We start from the raw sequence: 18,888 nt of genomic DNA, 5'->3' as shown, positions 1-18,888 counted from the left end.
CTCTAAAATAAATTTTAAAAGTAATTAAAAAGAAAAAAGGCTTTCAAACCCAAAACCTGTCAAGTTAAGATCAAGAGGGGGAGGGGAGCCTGAGTGGCTCAGTCAGTTGGCCAGACTCTTGGTTTCATCTCAGGTCGTGATCTCAGGGCTGGGAGATGGAGCCCCACCTTGGGTTCCCAGCTCAGCCTGGAGTCTGCTTGAGCTTTTCACTCTCTCCTTCCTCCTCTCCCTCTGCCCATCCCCCAACTTCCCCCACTTGTGCTCATGCTCACATGCGCTCTCTCTGTTTCTCTCTAAGATAGATCGATAAATAGATAATCTTTAAAAAAAAAAAAAAAAGTGGGGCACCCGGGTGGCTCAGTGGGTTGAGCCTCTACCTTCAGCTCAGGTCATGGTCTCAGGGTCCTGGGATCAAGCCCTGCATGGGGCTCTCCACTCAGAGAGAAGCCTGCTTCCCTTTCTCTCTGCCTGCCTCTCTGCCTGCTTGTGATCTCTCTCTCTGTGTCAAATAAATAAAATCTTTAAAAAAAGAAAAAAGAAAGAAATGGGCAGAAGACATGAACTTCAGGTCAGCGTCAGCAAGAGCAAAGACAGGCGGACACAGTTTGAAATAAAATGAGGACGAGGACCTGCAAAAGTATTACTACTGAATCATAGGCATCTATTGCTTTGTAAAAAAAAAAAAATCATTCCACTTTTAGTAGTTACGTTGACTTCTGATTTTGATAGCTTGGTATGTACTAAATCATGATGATGAAAGGCTTTCATAAAAAGCATTATTGCAGACCTGTACCCCTGGGGATAAAAATATATGTTTATAAAAAATAAAATTTAAAAAAAAAGCATTATTGCTACTGAAAAATTAGCCCAGTTTCAAGTTCTTCTTTATAGTTTTTAAAAATAAGAACATTCTCAAAAAAAAAAAATAAAAAATAAAAACATTCTCATCTGTACCAGTGTAGCCAAAACCTATGTAATCATTCCCTCTTTCATTCATTCATACATAAATAAGCATTCATGACTATTCTGTAGACCAACCACAAGTCAGTATGGAAACAAAGGTTAAATATCACGTCTTCCAGTAACATCCACTCGAGTGGGGAAAATACGGACAGCGGCCTGTTGGCTGTGATGAGGCAGGTGTGAGGACAGCAGCAGCGAAGGGCACAGGAAGCACAATGGAAGTAGAACTTGAATGAAACTTAAATACCCAGCAGTGGTCAAAGAAACAGTATTTCGGGCAAGAGAAAGAGCCATGCAAATGTTCGTGGGTGGAAAACGACCTTGCATGTTAGGACACATAGTTCTGTGTGTTTCAGGCATAATGTGCTATTGTGAGGGGACAACATGATGAAACGAGAGGGGACAAAGATCACAGAAGGCTTATGCACTGTGCCAAGGACTTTGAACTAGTGCGTGATGGGAAACCTGGCGAGGGAAGACTGAAGGGCATAAGAGAGACAGATCTGCATGTGAGGATCTCCTCGATGCGAGCCTGGAAGGTGGATGTGAGGGTGAGTTTGGAGGCTGGGAGGCCAGTGAGGAGATGAGGACCCAAGCCAAAGTCCTAACAGTGGGGTTCAGCAGTGAGGCAAGAAAGACAATCATTTAAGACAATTAAGACAATGGGCTTAATATGTGAGAAGATAAGTTTGGGTATTCTCCATACCCAAATGAAAGTGATTTAAATACTGGTGAGTTTTTAACGGACAACATCAAAGTCCAGAGATGAGCAGTGGTAGGGATGGTCAGTTCAGTGGCTTACCCGTGTGATCAAGAGTCCGGTGGCTTTCTCTTTTGTGCTTTATGCTGCAAAGGTCTGACTCGCATCCCATGCTGTACCCTGCTGGGGGCTGCTGTAGCCTCAGTCTCCAGATCCTTGCACAAACACAACCCAGACCAGAACAGTAACTTCTTCTGGCATGACTTTTTTTTATCAGGAGTAAAAGTCTCTCCCAGGAGGTTATTTCTTACATCTTGTTAGTCACTGAGTAGGACCTATCAACTCTGTACTCCGCGGTATGTAGAAGTGCCCATGATGAACCTGGACTCCGGTTCCTGGACAACATTGTGCTTCTGTTAGCAAGAAGAATGAAGACATTGGCTCTCAGGTAGTACCTCAACTAGGACTTGCACTCTCAGCTCTCTGGCCTGGGGGAAAAGGATAAACGCTGCATCACTGAGACAGTAAGTTTCAGAAGAGGCGCTGAGTGAAAAAAACAGGATAAGATTTGGGACCTAGAAAACTTGGGGTGCCTATAAGGCATCCAGGGAATGTTCGGTAGGCAGCTGGATATAGAGTCTGGGAGTCATGAGCAGATAGCAACTGGTGGCTAAAATCTTGGCACGGATGAAATTCTTAGTAGGAAGGTGAGGAAGGAGAAAACAGGTTTATTAACCTCTAAGAGGAAGCCAGAGAAAGAAAAATCCATGAAAGACATCAAAAGACTAAAGAAAAGGAATAAAAATAGTTGTGTCGTCAATTCCAGAGGAAGTGAAAAGGGGGTGCACGGTTTTGTCAGGGTTTCCTACGTGCAAGGTCTCACCGCTCCCCTTTGTCACACAAGTGAAACAAAGTAGCTTGAAGTAGAGGTTGTTGACGGGGTGCGTGGTCAAGACGTTTTTGATTTTGCTCACACATTTTAGACAGGCCCCTCTGATTTTTATGGATACACAGAAACTCCAAACCCCGCTGTCAGAGAAGGGGAAGCCTTTTGTTTTAGAAGCTCACCCTGAACACACAAGACTGTCTGAAGAAGACTTGAGGAACAAGGTAGAGAAGCGCAGAGTCACTCAAGTATGACTAGTCCCTTGAGCCGCAGCCTAAAATCTTCATCTGAAAATCATCATCGTCATCATAATAAAGGTTCTGCCTCGTGGCTGCAGAGAACAATGCCACCGGCTATAAAATCCTTAACGGATCACTCATAATTTCTTCCTTCCTTTCAAATAAAACACATGGTTCTTTTTGCTCTGAGAGTACTTGGACCATGACTGGATCTCAGTGCTACATTCTTCATAGCAGCGACATGGAATAGGGGTGGCAAGTACTATTAACACCATTTTACGGACGCGGACCAGGGAAGCTTAGGAGTGAGTCACACAGGGTCACGAGATGGGCAGCTCCAGGCCCAGAAACCATGTTCTCACTCTTATTCCCAAGTGGTTCCACTCTTGAGAAAAGCAACCATGTGTGTAGAAGCTCACAGCATTCAAAGAGCTTTCCCATCCATTTTCTTACTCAACTTACTGCTTTGCTGCCATCTTACCTCAACGTGACATTTCCCAGACCCCGAGTTTATCCCGATTGTTTCAAAGACTAAGAACTCTGATTACGAATTCCTAAATGATACACTTGCTATCCAGAAGTCAAAGTAAGTAATGATAGTATCATTTCTTCTTTGGTTGAAAACCTTTTTTAAAAACATAATATAATTTTTCCAGAGGAAATTAAACTTCTCCTGGAACAAAATGATAGTCAGTGTTCCACTCAGACAATGTCACTTGGAAAAGTAAACGAATCCATTTGGATTTCAAACTTCTGAGTCATATGGGATGCCCTGATCATTCTGCTTTGAAATTGCAAGCTACTGCCTATTTTTCTCATAGGAAGTTCAGAAGATTTATAGTTAGTACTTATTTTTCCTTTCCTAATGTTTTTTTTCTTTCTTTTTTTTTTTTTAAAGATTTTATATATTTATTTGACAGAGAGAGAGACAGTGAAAGAGAGAACACAAGCAGGGGCTGTGGGAGAGGGAGAAGCAGACTCCCCGCTAAGCAGGGAGCCCAATGCGGGGCTCGATCCCAGAACCCTGGGATCACGAGCTGAAGGTAGACGCTTAATGACCGAGCCATCCAGGCGCCCCATCCTTTCCTAATGTTTTCATTTCTCCACTTATAATAAGTTGCAATCACTCCCTTACAGTGTACAACTACAGTATTTGAGCTTGGTGAAAAACTAACTTGGAATCAGAAGGATGCAAATTAAAATAATAATAATAGGATGCCATTTCAAACTTTCCAGATGGGCGAAACATCATAAATCTGGTAACACCAGGGACGCCTGGGTGGCTCAGTTGGTTAAGCAGCTGCCTTCGGCTCAGGTCATGATCCCAGCGTCCTGGGATCGAGTCCCGCATCGGGCTCCTTGCTCCGCAGGGAGCCTGCTTCTCCCTCTGCCACTCTGTCTGCCTGTGTTCACTCTCTCTCGCTCTCTCTCTGACAAATAAATAAATAAAAATCTTAAAAAAAAAATCTGGTAACACCAAGTGTTAGCAAGTGTGTGCAGCAGCAGGGACTCAAAGATTACTCTGGGGGGAGAATACTGGTGCAAGGACTTGGAAGGCAACGATGGAACTTTGTCAAGCTCTAGTTGTACATAACCCGTGACACAGCATTTCCACTTCTCTGTGTCTCCTCTAGTAAACCTCTAACAGGTAGGCATAATAAACACAAATCTCTTCAGGACAGCACTGTTGGTAACAGTGACAGAGTAGAAGCAACTTCACGGGCCCCCAGTAAGGCGAATGCACAAACCGTGCTTTGAGATTCAGCAGTGGAGGTGAATAGATCTTCTCAAAACATCCACATGTATAAAATCTCAAACACCAATTGTTGATTTTAAAAGGTGCTCCAAAAGTAAAATACAATACAATAAAATAAAATAAAATAAAATCAATAAAACAAAAGTTGCTTAACAAGAGTGTAGTACTATATACACGTGAAGGTCACGGGCACACTCACAGACATGCCTTCATCCACAAAACATACCAGGAAACACGGAAAAGCACTAGCAGTAATGATATAATCAACTGCAGGACACTGGTCATCTCAGCAACAGCAGAAGAACAGGAGAACAAAACTTTGGCTTTACCTATATTGTTTCATTTCTCTCAAAATTAAAGGAGATGGCAAAATAAAGATTGGAACTATTAATACTGTTTTAACCTCGGTGGTGGGTAGCTTGCTCTATGTTTGAAATGCTTCATAGTTAGACATTTTAAAATGCGGAGCTACTTTTCGAGCCAGAGCGCACAAAGGGAAAGGGAGAGCAATGAGTGAATGGGAGAGGAAAAGTTAGGAATTTGGCAAACTTTTTCTGTGAAAGGCCACATAGTAAATATTTTTGACTTCGTGGGGTGTGTCTCTGTCCCCACTACTCACTCTGTCTTTGTAACCCAAAAGCAGCCATGAAGAAAATGGAGCTAAAAAGGCACGGCTGTGTTCAGTATAACCTTATTTATGGAAACAGGGTGCAGGCTGGGATCAGCCCATCGGGCCATCGTGGGCTGCAGATGACAGTTGCTGAAAGTCAGCGGGTGCTCCCCGAGCCAAGGAACGTGCGCCTCTCGCTGGAGAGCTCAGCCACAGCCTCCCAAACAAAGGCTCCATGTCACGGATGAAGTACCTTTGGCTGTTGAGGTTCTAGTAGTAAAATTCATAAAAATAATCGTGGCATTCTAACACTGTCAAGGGGCTTTTATTCGCTGCTGGATTCGGATTCTGTTTTCCCTTGGGCCGTGGGAGCAGGTTTATCCCAGATGTGCCTGTCCATGTGCAGCCTTGGGCGCTTCCCTCCAACCTGCCCAGGATGTGCAGAATTCTTACTTAGGTCACAGAAAATGTTTGAGCTTCATCCCATTCGCCACTCACGCACAGCCCGGCACTGCCTGGACCTGACCTCTAAAACCCAACAAGGTCGAGCTGGGAGTGAGTTAATCAGCTCAGCTGAACCCTTGGCCTTCGGTCACTCACCTTTTGGCAGGGAGGATCTAGCACTGCCCCAGCCTTTCCTAGAACTTAGGAGGCATTACGACTCAAAAGCCTATCGCTCTAGAAAAGGCTGATGTTCTAGAAAAGGGCCAGTGATCCTTTAGCTGCCTCTGTACTATCCTGGCCTTTGCAGCCCTGTTCTGACACCAAGAAAGCCCGGGCCCCAGGGCATTACTTAAGAGGAAAGTGCTTTTGCTTCCTCTCGCTCTACCCAACCCACTTTGACCAACCCACACTGCTTAGCAGATCAGCATTTACGGTCCTGGCACCCCTTGCAAACTGACAACATTGTCAGCCCCCAAGGATAGTTAATAAAACCAAAAGGAATTATTTACGAGTTTCTTCTGAGACAAGCCAAACACAAGATGTGTGGATAAAATGAAAGATATTCGTGCTGTGGTACCAACTATTATGGCAATGCTCCTGAGAGGTTAATTGTATGCGAACCATTTCTCTGAGTAGCAAAGTGATTCAAGGCAAAGGAAGACTCTGAGGGCTAAATTCAGGGTATGGTGGGGCCACTGACATGTGTGTGTGAGTGTGTGTGTGAGAGCGAGTTAGCCAGCTGAAGAAAGAGTCATGCATGTTCACTCCCCTGAGGACCCCCACATACATAAGGGCTAGAGGAGATGCGCTGTGAGCAAAAACTCAGTTGCTTTGGTGCCCTTGATTGGAATGAAAAGCATCATGGTCACTCCAGCAAAATACCTCTTGCCTCCTTGCCTGTCCTGACATGAAGATTCCAGATCCTTGGCAACGTTCCTGTTGCTTTGTGTGAAGGAGTAAAGAAACAAGATGGAGGGAAGGAAACCCCCAGTTGGCCCCAGTCACCAAGCGATATCATCAGCCTCTTTTCCTGCTCTTACAAATGGGAGGTTTGCTTTCCTCCTAGGTTCTTGGGAAGAATAAGTTCTCTGGGTGATTGCCAGATGTTGTGAAAATGTTTCAAAGCGTTCAAAGAAAGCATGTTGTTAATCATCACATCTAATACTGTGAATCTGAGAGTTTTTGCCCCCAAATTGATCGAAACATGTTTTAATTCTGTTCTCCCTGACAACAGCTAGGACCTGTTGAATAAAAGCACGCATCATTGAGCCTATCAAAGATGCCTGTGAAGCTGTTCCTGGAACTAGGGGGGTTGAGGACCAGGCTGACTCTGTAAATCTTTCCTGGCTGGGACTTGCAAACTTTTGGTTGTGTTTTTTCAGAATCTTAATAATTTTAGAAATTATTAAAATGGAACCAACATACTTTCTTTTTAAGAGACTATTGAGATCACAAATCATTCTGCAAGTATAATAAGCTGTATAAGTTGAATGAGTCCAATACTCAGTGCTTGCCATGAATCTGCTGGGAGCGTGGCCATTTTCATGTGACAATTCATGTGTGGAACTAAGGAGGCATGAGGAAAGTTCTTTAACAGTTCGGCCTCAAAATTTCAGTAATTGTATTCAGTATTGTACTCAGTAATTGTATTGCCCAAAAATGCTTTTGCAAAAAAAGAAAACCTTTCCCTTTTTCCCTCCTCTGTTCTCAATATTTTTACTTCTCTTGCCTCTTGTCATTACACTTACCTAACTCTGCCCTCTTGGCAGTGTCACCGCCTAGAAGAATCCTATTTGGCATTTAAGACACTTGTTAGCTCTTACTTCCTGGGCCTCTCCTGTTCCCTGTCCAGGAGGAACCGATGCTCTTTCCCTGTATCCCCACCATCCCCTGCGGCACTGGCCCGTGGAAGCCACCGGAAGCAGTTCTTTGAAACACAGATCTCGAACTCCACCTCGACTCTGCTGGTTTGGGGGTCTTTTGGGGGTGGAGCTGAGGAATCTATATTCTAAAGCATCCCAGTGGTTCAGATGTTCTTGGCTGTGCAAACCTATCCCATTGTGCCTCCATACTCTGCATGCCGAAAGGCATGGTATTTGTGTGTCCTTCAACACGTATTTATTGAGTATCTACTTTGTACCAGTCACTGTTCCGAGTGCAGGACATACAGTGTGGTTAAACAGGTGGTCCTTCTTTCTTGGACCTTATATTCCATTTGCGGAAGTCAGACAATGCAAAAATCCATCAGATCTTTCAGTACTCTCTTATGGGATGCTAAGTGCTGTAGAGGAAAACAAAGCAGGGATGAAGGAGACAGTGAATGGCAGGGCTGTGATGAAGTCACCCATGAAGGCCTCACCCAAGGTGGTGATAATTGAGCAAAGACTTGAAGACGGTGGTAGAAGGCCATGTCAACATCAGGGGAAAGGCAAACGTAAGGCCCTAGAGCAGAAAAGTGCCACATACCTTCTGGAAACAAAAAGGTGAGCAGGGTTGCTGGAGCAGAGCAAGTAGGAGAGTGTTGATGAGGAGGTCCATGGGATGAGAACAGGGAGAGCAGATCTTGTCAGGGCTCGTTTGACCCTGGAAGAACTTTCTCTTTGTCTCTGAGGGAGGTACTGGAATTCTCAAGGCTTATCAGAGTTTGTTCCAGAATAAATACTCAGTGAAACTTGATAAATGAAGGAATTCTCTGCTGTGTGGTTTCCAAAAGCCTCTTGTGGTTTACACTTAGATTAACAATAATGACATATAGGAATATTTTAGCATAGATATTTTAACACAAAAATTTTTTTAAAGATTTTGAGTGAGTGAGTGTGAGAGAGAGATCACAAGCAGGGACAGAGTGAGGGAGAAGCAGACTCCCCACTGAGCAGGGAGCCCAGACATACAGCTCAATCCCAGGACCCTGAAATCATGATCTGAGCCAAAGGCAGATACTTAACCAACTGAGCCACCCAGGTACCCCTTAACACAAATATTTTTAGCTATAGTATAGCTACCCTCACCTGGAGCCAGGATTCAAATATTTCACATACTGGACATATGATCTTGGTAAGTTGTGAAGCCTCTCCATGCCTCAGTTTCCTAATCCATAAAGTGGGAGAAATATTAATACCTATTTCATAGAACTGATATGTTTATACATGAAAAGAAACTGTAAGAGGGATGGGTTTTGAACACCAATACATACTATTATTATTAGCAGAAACATATGTAAGACATTGATAATAATTCAGGGGGTTAATATATTTAATATTAAATTTATTTATATTTATATAGATTATATTATTATAATTATATATTTATGTTATATAAATATACATTTAATATTAAAAATTAAATATAAATGTGTAGTACGCATTATAGAACTATATCATGATATATATACAATTTCTACATGCCATTTTGGTGTGTGCATGTTAAAGGAATGAGAGTCTCGTGCAGTTCTCGAGGTAGTAAGATATCCAGGGAAGTAATGAATAAACGTGAATATGGTGGCGAGGATGACAAGGGTAATGAAGGAGCTGCGGTCCTCAGCAGATAGAGATCATCTTTGCTGCGGGGGGTGGGGGAGGGTATTGCTGTCCCTGGAGGGATTAATGGAAATGTAGCAATGGGAACTGAATTAAGCTTGACAGAAGTCCATCTTTCAGGCAGTCTTGGTTTGCTTCCTACAAGACCTGATTGTAAGGAAGCTCCTCTCAAACTCCCATCCCTGCACACTTGGGTCATGAGGCCCTAATACACAGAAGGCAGAATCTATTCATGCGGTTATCGTTGGGTTCTCTAAGGCCGTTTTAATAAGGGCCTTGGAGAGTTCTTAATTCACGACTGGGGAAGTGGTTTCCACTCCTAGACTCTACTTCATGACTCTCTTGAATTAACTTGAATATCTTTGTGCAGAGGTTCAATGTACTTTTCTATTCCTAACGATTACCAGAGGTGTAAATATTACTTTCCCCGGTCTGTGTCCATTCGTAGGTTAATACTTATTGTAAAGAAACTTGTGACCCACACCCCACCCCGCTTGCCTTTACTTTTTGCTGATCCTCCTGAGCGGATCCGTGTCTCCTTTTGATGGCTCCGGAGACAGGTGCGTGACTCCTGGACGTTCCTTAGCGATTGTGCGACCGTGGGCCAATTCCTAACGTCTGTGTGCCTCAGTTTCCCTGCAATGTAGGTATAATAACGGCCAACTTAGTCGTGTTTTGAGGATCCCATGAGGAAAACACGTGATGTGCGTGGGACAGGACTTGTCACCCACTAAATGAAGATGCAGGGAAACGCAGTCGCTATGGCTGGCACGGCGGCCAGCGGGCGTGGGCTATCGTTGGCGACCTTCGCCTTGTCGTTCTTCTGTAGGCCAGCCCTGTGAGTGCTCTGTGTTCTTTTCTGCTCGCCCCCTCGCCCCTCGCGTCGCCTTTCGGGGGGCGTCCCCGCCGTCCCCGCCGTCCGAAGGGGCTCCAGGCCCTCTCCCCTGCAGCCGCCGCACCCGACAGCAGCTCCTCTCCTGAAACCAGCGCCGCCCCAGCCAATCCCTCTCACTCTTCTCTCGTTCGCAGGATGTTCTGGAAGCTCTCCCTGTCCTTGTGCCTGGTGGCCGTGCTGGTGAAGGCGGCCGAGGCCCGGAAGAACCGGCCGGCGGGCGCCATCCCGTCGCCCTACAAGGACGGCAGCAGCAACCACTCGGAGAGATGGCAGCACCAGATCAAGGAGGTGCTGGCCTCCAGCCAGGAGGCCCTGGTGGTCACCGAGCGCAAGTACCTCAAGAGTGACTGGTGTAAGACGCAGCCGCTGCGGCAGACGGTGAGCGAGGACGGCTGCCGCAGCCGCACGGTCCTCAACCGCTTCTGCTACGGCCAGTGCAACTCCTTCTACATCCCGCGCCACGTGCGCAAGGAGGAGGAGTCCTTCCAGTCGTGCGCCTTCTGCAAGCCGCAGCGCGTCACCTCCGTCCTCGTGGAGCTCGAGTGCCCCGGCATGGACCCTCCCTTCCGACTCAAGAAGATCCAGAAGGTGAAGCAGTGCCGGTGCATGTCCGTGAACCTGAGCGACTCGGACAAGCAGTGAAGCCCCCGCGGCTCCCCGCGAGCTCCCCGGGCCGCCGCCTTCGTCCCCGTCCTCGGAGCCCGCGCGGCGCTGCCCGGTGGCCCCTCCGCTGCCCGCGCGGCTCCCAAGTGGAGCTTCGCCGCGGCGTCCGGCCGATCGCGGGACCCCCGCGCGCCCCGCCCCCCTGCGCGCCCCCAACGCGCTGCGCTCCGGGCCCGAGGGACGCGGCTGGAAACCCGCTCCGCGCCAGCCGGCGGCCGGAGAGGACCTTCGGGGGCCGCGCGGCCAGTCTGGCGTTGATGTTTCCACCATGTGGAAAAGCCCGGCTTTCCCTGGCCTCCCCCCACACTCCAGCTCCCGCCGCGCGGAGGTGAAGGATGCGGCGCTCGGCCCTGTCCCGCGGGGCCCGGGGGAGCCTCCACTCGGTGAAGCGGGGACTGTCCTCGCGCGGCGGCGATGCGGGCCTGGACCGTGTCCCCGCGCGTGGAGGGGAGGTTCTCCTAACCAGCCCGCTACGCCCTACCCGAGAAGACGACTTGAGCCACTGGGATCATGAAATGGGCTTCCCTGGGAACCTTGCTCGCAGCAGGCCGCCCTCTCCCCCACCCCCAGCCACCACCACCTCTTCTTCCTCACCCCCCCTCCCCCCACGTGTGGACTCCGATGAACTCCGGTGTGCATGCTATTATCGCTGCAATTAGAATATTATTACACACAACGGTCTCCGTATTAACGCTGGTTTTGTAACTGACCTGTATTGTAAAGGGCTGTGCAGAAGCGCTATAGACCTATCCATGTATCGTCTCACGAGTTTGGACTCCGGCTTTGCAGCACGGTTCTGAGTAAGGCTCGGCAGGGTTGAGCTCAGGAATAAAGCCCGGTCAGCAGTTCACTGGCCAGGACCTAGTCTTACATTGGGCAGGGAGATGGCAGGTGATCTCACATTGTGCTCTTACGGTGAAAACTGTTTCACTGAAGGTACTAAATAAATCATCGCAGCACAATGTGGGAAGTGGGTTGGGACAGATGGGTGTAGGGAGGGGACTCACTGGGGAGTCTTTCACAGGGAACTTAAAAGCCCTGTGATGTTTAATAGTCGTATTTGCCCTGAGGAGCTGTACCACTTTACTGCCGTGACACGAAACAAAAAATATTTCCTGCTAAAAGAGAGAACTATTTAAACATATAAGGAATCAGGTCACCTTGTGCTGTAGGAGGAAATAAAAGATAAAATATATAGAATAGAAATCTAGTTAAGCTATCCTACAGGAGTTTCGTATTCAAAGAATGGACTTTTTTTTTTTTCTAAGGACGATCAAACATCAGCTTACGTTTCATGTTTATAATGAATCGTTGAGGATTATATGTTGAGGTCTCTTGGTGTAAGAAAGCTGACATAATTTATTTTCTTGCAAAATTATACTTACCTTGTGTCCCTTTGCTAAATTGCCCCCCAGAGTCTTCCCTGTGAGTAGCGTTTTTGGAATCTGATGAATGTGAATGAGATGCCATTGGTGGGAATCAGCAAACTTTGAAAACCGTTCATTGGTCGTTTCTGAGCACCTAGTCTCATGTGCTACTGCCAAGGGCACTCCGAAAGGCCCACTCCAGGTTTGTGAGACCCTCTACAAACTGCTTGGGGGAACTGAGGCTTCCTGATGGGGGGTCTAGGGGCATTCACCTGGAGAGCGAGGTGTGGCATGTCCCTGAATCTCTTTCCTGCCCCTGAACTGCAGGTTTCATTTCTGTCTACCCCGTAACTCCATGAGACCCGGAGCACAGTATGCTGCTGTAAAAGGGGGTATTGGTTTTAGAAATGGGGGATAGACAGCCCTCCATCAGGAGGCAGAACTCAACAGAAATCCTCGAAGGCTGGAACCTTGGGATGGGAAGAAAGAGCAGAGAGCGTGTCCAAGTTGAGAATTTATTTTTGCCTGAATTGGAAAACCTCAAGTTAGACACAGTGCAGAACACACGGCAGAAAAGCTGTGAAGGAAGGAGGCCCACATGACTGAAATGGAGGCCAGTGGAGTAGAGGAGGTTGGGAGTGGATGGGATTCTCTGGCTGACTGCAAAGCCAACCCTGTCATTTTATTAACACATAACCCACGCAGATAGAGGAAGGATTAAGCTATGAACTCACAGAATACACACATGAGTACACTCTCTTTGAACCCAGTTGTGGGTGTAGCAATGGAAACAATATGATATGCTGCAGGGTTAAGCTCCTTCTGGGGGTTCTTCTATGTACAAAGTTTACCTTATAATGGCTCAAATTGTATTTAATTGGTTTTTTTTGTTTGTTTATAAATGAAGAAAAGCTCTAAGTATAATGTAATTATTTTATAGGTGTACTATTAAATTATAGAACAAATAAAGATACTCTAGGATTCTTTGTGATCCTGGTGTGATGTGCGATAAAAATGGGATTCAGCATTTGTTTCCGTGGCCCGTGAAGGGAGCACTGTGTGTTCAGAGTGAACTGTGTGTTCAGAGTGAACCGTCACAGTGAGTTCAACCCTTAGCCTACGACATGCAACCTCCTCTGGGACCTGGCATCTTCAAAGAGAATTAGAATCAGGCATTCGAGGAGCAGAGGTGATGGGGATGGCTCTCAACCCTGGTCTTGGGCGATTTCTAAGCCTCTTAGAGAATACTCAGCAGCTGAAGACAGAAATCTTGAGCTCTTCTCTTTGTGTTCTTTGATAAGAAAAAATGAATGAGGAAGTGTTGAGAAACTGCTGCAAATACAAGTTCATCTTCCTTGGAATGGCCAGGGCACCACCCTTGTCTCATGGACAAGCCAGAACTTACCTTGAGTTTGGTCCATTTTCACATTCACTTTTCATGTGCTTCAACATTTCTTAATTTAAATGCTTTCCAGTTTCACAGTGTCTCTATTTTTCAATGAATTGACTTACATCCCTTCAAGTAATTCAATTGCCAATAAAACAATAAACACTGTAATAAAATTGTATATGGTTGATTTACTGTATGGACTTCAAAGGAATTAAATTAACTTAATAATAAATAATTTATCTTAGTTTATTAAGTGGGACAGAACATTCCACTTAAATGAGGTTAAGATATTTCAATTTACTTGTTTCTGAAGTTGGCCAATAGATTTTTTTTTAAGATTTTCTTTATTTATTGGACAGACAGAAATCACAAGTAAGCAGAGAGACAGAGAGAGAGAGAGGAAACAGGCTCCCTGCTGAGCAGAGAGCCCAATTCGGGTCCACACAGGCACCCCGACCAATAGATTTTTAAGTTATAAAGTCAATGAAAATGAATTTTTGCTATTGAGTGAATGTATGTATTCCTGGAAAGCTCATTGAACAATTGACCTATCACCTGACAATTAGCTCTACATAGGAGATAACCGATAAGACCAAATCATAAAATACAGCTAAAATTTGTTGATCGTCAGGTTATAATTTGAATCCTTCTTAACCTCCACCACCCTTCCCACCTTCTTCCCCCAATCTCACTGCCACTACTTCTCAAACACCACAAGCCATTTACCAAAAGAGAAAAATGGGAAACCAAGTAGTTTTTGTTATGGTGATGATGGTTATATCCATTGGCATTTCCGGATTGCTGATTTCTCTACTACTCAGTCTGGGATACATAAGGGGAGTTGGGGGTGGGGGAAGACAGGGAAATAGCTGTAATGTCATTCCTTGGATCTCAAGGTTTCTACCTGATCTGCCTTGCCCCCCTCAACTTTTAGGGCCTTATTATGTTTGATAAACTCTTTAGTGGGAGGAGTAGGCAGAATGTGTCTACCTCATCTTGTCTGTAATCAAAAGTCTTATGAACCTTTGTAAGATTTACTACCTATTCTCTGAGGTTTATAGTGTATAAACCTTAGAGTTTGGCGTATATGTGTAAACCAGACCTCCAACATACTTGCCCCATATCTCTCATCTGGTTCTATTACATGTTGTTGATCATATGGTCAATCAATTTTATGCCCATAAAATCCAGGTTATTTTAGATTACATCTTGGTAAAGGGTATAAGAAACTTGGGTAGACTTGAGGGCAAGATCATAAACCATCGTTTATCCCATGGGAATGCCAATAGCATCCACCTCTCCTTCCTCATAAGTGTGGCTAGAAACATTTGCTAGATCAAGTGCTGGAGCCTATTGTAACCTGTTCTAGCAAAACAAAACCAAAACCAAATAAGCAAAAAATACACTGAGCACAGTAGCTGCAGCTGGGTCTCCTGTCTTACCACCTGCCATGTTCTATTTTATCTTTGCAGGAGCTGACCTGATGAAATACGTGGGATATGGTAGGAGTTATCACAATATTCAGCTCTCCGAAAGTTTCATTAGTTTACTCCATCCTCTTTGGAAATTCACTCTTTTCTCTGGGTTAGCAAGTTTCAGAAAGTTCAACTTGCACCTCCTCACTACAATAGCTCTTACTCAAGAAATCAAGGAATCATTGTGAAGGTTCTTCAATTATGCATTTGGAGATTAGGGTGTCCCTCTCAATTATGCATTTCGAGATTAGGGGTAAAACCAGCAGATAAGTCAATAGACTACTGGGCCCTCTGAGGACCAGACTTTGGCGAGGATTCTGATGGCCCTTATATCCCCCTCCCTTTAACAGGGAGCCATGTTGGTTTATTGCGTCTCCAGGGGTTTGTGTAAATTCAGAACCAATGTTCAACAATCTTCAAAAGTTCTGAGGATTCCTCTTTTCCCACATAGCACATTTACCTGGGTAACTAGTCTTAACTCCCCTGGTTAAGTACCTAGAGAATAACAAATGAATATATCTGCCCTGGTATGAAAGGGTCCTGACTTCTAAAGAATCAGCCCCTTCAGTCAGTGGGTTCCAATTTGATCCGGAAACGGAGCAAGGAATTGTGATTCTTACTGAGATATTGCCCTCTGTCTCTGATAATCCGTCATTGATTTCTTGTGACTATATACATTAAGTAATATCCTTGTTGGCAGCCCATCTCTCATACCCAGGAGCACCATGTTCTATGACTCAACTCCCAGCCGGGACTCTGTGGATGCCACTCCAATCCCATAACTCTTTGCAACAGTTGTGTCCACAGTACTCCTGAAACTTAAGCACTGGTCCCTGGCTTATATTATTTTGAGATCTTGCCATTCTCAGGCTCCTCAGGGAGCCTAGTTTTTTAACAGCATCTCTTCCTACTGTTAGCCTTGGGCTCCAGACAGCTGAGCTTCTGGTACTGTTGCTGCTCCCAAAACAAGCACAGGCAACATTGCTTTGGTGAACATAGGCTTTCCTGGGACTGTCATTGGCTGTTGGGTTTTTTTTTTTTAGCAGATACATTTTAACATGCCCTTTTCTCTGAGCCTGAGGATCCTTTCCTCCACCATCTATCGTAGAAGCTCTTACATTTTTCTTTCATTAAATGTGGATCAGTGTTTGTGGTACTCTAAGAATCATGCCAGTACCTTATCACTGTCCCTGGGGTATTTGCCACAGTGTTAAATCCTGAATCATGGGGGAGTACTCCCATTGTGACACCTACACTCTGCTCCCCCTCCTTGATCCAGCACCTTGAGGACACAATACCATACTTACTTACCTGGCTCCTGCAGTGGCTTTAATCTTATCCCTTAGCTAACCCAGCACAACCCAAGTAGGGGAAAAACTCACCTCAAAAAAAAAAAAAAAAAAAAAAAAAAAGGAGCAAGAGGCAGAAGAGTGAATTAGCGATCTGCCTCATTTGTCCTAGCAGTAAGAGCCTCCATTTTTTATTGCACCTTATTAATAGCCTTTTTAATTTCAACTTGGTTAGATTTTAGTTATTTTATTTCTCCAAAAAGGGATTTTATTTCTCCAGAAAGGGATTCTCTAGTATCTTCTGTGCTTTTTACAAGCCCAGCTAGCATCTTGATAGTGGTCATTCTGAACTCTAGTTCTGACATTTTACTAATGTCCATATTGATTAGGTCCCCAGCTGTCGGTACTGCCTCTTGTTCTTTTTTTTTTTTTTTTTTTTTTTTCTTGAGGTAAGTTTTTCCATCTTGTCATTTTTTTCCGGAGAAGAATAGATTGAATGAGAGAGCAAAATACTAAAAGGGTAGGAATGACCCTAGAAAAATATACACTAACCAAATCAGAAGAAACCCAAAACCAAGGGTAGAAGAAAGGGGAAAAATATATCTATATATATGAATGATTGGACTGATGAATAGAACAGAGCCACACACTTGATTTTGGATGTATTTTCATCTGTTAGGAAAAACTGCCTCCCAAAATTTTAAAGAAAGAAAATTATACACACACACACACACACACACACACACAAGAGTAAACGCAATGGAGGGATGGAATATGACTGTAAAGATGAAAATTTAAAAAGATTCTAAAAAAAGGGATTGATAAGAAGTTGGTTAAAAAAGAGAGAGAGAACGTGATTAGGCTGGAGACTAGATCAAAGCCATATGCTAGATTTAAGGTATTTTTTCATCTGTTAGAAGAAACTGTATCCCAAAATTTTAAAGATAGAAAAACTTATAGGTACACAAAAAAATAAGGTTGAATACAATGAAGGGATAGAATATGACATAACAATGAAAGTTAAAAAAGATTTTTAAAAAGGTATTGATAAGATAAAATAGTTTTAAAAAGGTTCAAATAGGAAAGAGGAAAAATTTTTAAAATAGAGTAGGAAAAAATTAAAATTAAAAAATTTTAACTTTGAAAGACTAAAGAATCATGGGAAAAAGCCATGAATTCTATGTGCTGTGTTCCCTTAGCTCTGAAGTTCTGCAGTTCTCATTGATTAGTGAAATTGGTCTTGCCTGGACTTTCTTGCTGATCTTCTGCGGGAGGGGCCTGTTGCCTTGATTGTCAAATGTCTTTGCCCGAGGCGGAACCGCACCGCCCTTGCCAGGGGCGGGGCTAAGCAATCTGTTCGGGTTCGCGCTCGGAGCTTTTGTTCCCTGAGCGCCTTCCGTACCGCTTGGGAGGACGGGAATGAAGATGGCGGCCACAGGGTCTCTGAGGAGGAGACCGAGGAGGAGGCGAGAGTTTGGGGCCCCACTCCTCACTGCCACCTCGGAGAAAAGCCGTTAATCCCTCCCGTCTCCCTGGTCTCCGCCGGGCTCCGAGCTCCCCCGGCCTGGACTGAGCATTTCTATGTCTGGCGCACGGCTCGGTGTGGAGTCTCCAAACCCAGCAGATTCCTGCAGTGCGCTCCTGTGCCGCTCTTCCGGATGTGGAAGGTAAGTCTCCCCGGATCTGCCACTTGTAGGGGTCCCTGCTCGAAGAGTAATGGCCCACCCGTGCCTGGGATCATGGTTTAAGGTAACCCCGAGTTGAGAGGCCCCTCCTCCACTCCGTCTCTGCAGCCGGCTTCCCCGCTCCAATACCTGTGAGCTCTGCCCGGCTCAGACACCACCAATCTTTCTGTGACCCTGCGGGTCCTGAGACTGTCTCAGTGAGGGCTCCAACCCCCGCTTAGCCCCTGGAGCGACGTCCCTCAGTGGAACAGACTTCTAAAAGTTGCAGTTTTGTGCCCTTTTGCTCTACCACTTGCCGGGAGCCAGCCCCTCCCCCCACGGTCTTTCTCCCCATATATTGCCTTGGATTCACGTCTCCACACATTCTACCGTCCAGAAAGTGATTGGTTTTCTGTTCCTAGAATTGCTGCTGTTCTTCTCTTCGATCTCCTATCGAGTTTGTAGGTGTTCAGAATGGTTTGATAACTACCTAGTGAACTCCTGGGACCCCAGGAAATTTGCGTCTCCAACTCCTCCGCCATCTTGCTCCTCCATGTACTTTGTCATTCTTAAGCACTGAAAGTATTGCAGTAGGCGGGAGTCCCCTCACCAACATCCCACATCAGTTTACTCCTGGGTTAACTACTAACAGTGCTTACTACAGCAGGCCGGGGGCCATCTTTGGCAACTGGGCAAGGCACCCATCTCCAAATCGTGTTGTAGGGTACAATTTCTGGACCACTCCTGGAACTGCTTATCTTAGATGGGTTTCCCAAGCTCTGAGACAACTTGTTTTGTGCAGAAGGCTTCTTGGGGAGTAATTTCAGAACGCAGACCTATAAGGGAGTGAGGAAATAGGATCGTACAGCAGAAAAACCAATCTGCTTGCAGTTCAGGCCTCATCGGCTCCAGTGCCAAGTTGTGGTGCTGGGTTTGGAGTTGTCCCAAAGCGCAGCCTGGAGGACAAGGGTTTGGATCCCCCATCAACCAGTCTCTGGCTTCAGGACATCC

The 18,888-nt window shown here is 45.4% G+C and overlaps 1 protein-coding gene and 1 long non-coding RNA gene across 3 annotated transcripts in view; one reads left to right on the top strand and one right to left on the bottom strand.

The window, feature by feature from the left end:
- GREM2 (gremlin 2, DAN family BMP antagonist) overlaps nucleotides 1-11,655 on the top strand; it is a 109,197-nt gene extending 97,542 nt beyond the window's left edge. Inside the window, exons 1-3 of one of the 2 annotated variants that reach the window (XM_047705080.1) lie at nucleotides 9,673-9,777; nucleotides 10,164-10,387; nucleotides 10,426-11,655. In XM_047705080.1, the coding sequence (XP_047561036.1) occupies nucleotides 9,776-9,777; nucleotides 10,164-10,387; nucleotides 10,426-11,024 (825 nt within the window). In that variant the 5' untranslated portion in view covers nucleotides 9,673-9,775 and the 3' untranslated portion in view covers nucleotides 11,025-11,655. Of the gene's footprint in view, nucleotides 1-9,672; nucleotides 9,778-10,163 lie in introns of those variants that run through there. The other variant, XM_047705081.1, reaches the window with a different exon arrangement.
- Nucleotides 954-8,687, bottom strand: LOC125086038 (uncharacterized). The gene is made up of 3 exons (XR_007123079.1): nucleotides 8,607-8,687; nucleotides 8,065-8,327; nucleotides 954-2,151 (listed from the first exon to the last, which is right to left on the bottom strand). It is a non-coding gene; the product is annotated as an uncharacterized LOC125086038 (long non-coding RNA).
- Nucleotides 11,656-18,888: the final 7,233 nt, after the last annotated feature.

This window comes from Lutra lutra, chromosome 15 (genome assembly GCF_902655055.1).
Source record: "Lutra lutra chromosome 15, mLutLut1.2, whole genome shotgun sequence".
NCBI lineage: Eukaryota > Metazoa > Chordata > Mammalia > Carnivora > Mustelidae > Lutra > Lutra lutra.
Note: the sequence above shows the minus strand (reverse complement) of the source record. Positions and strands in the feature narration are given on the sequence as shown.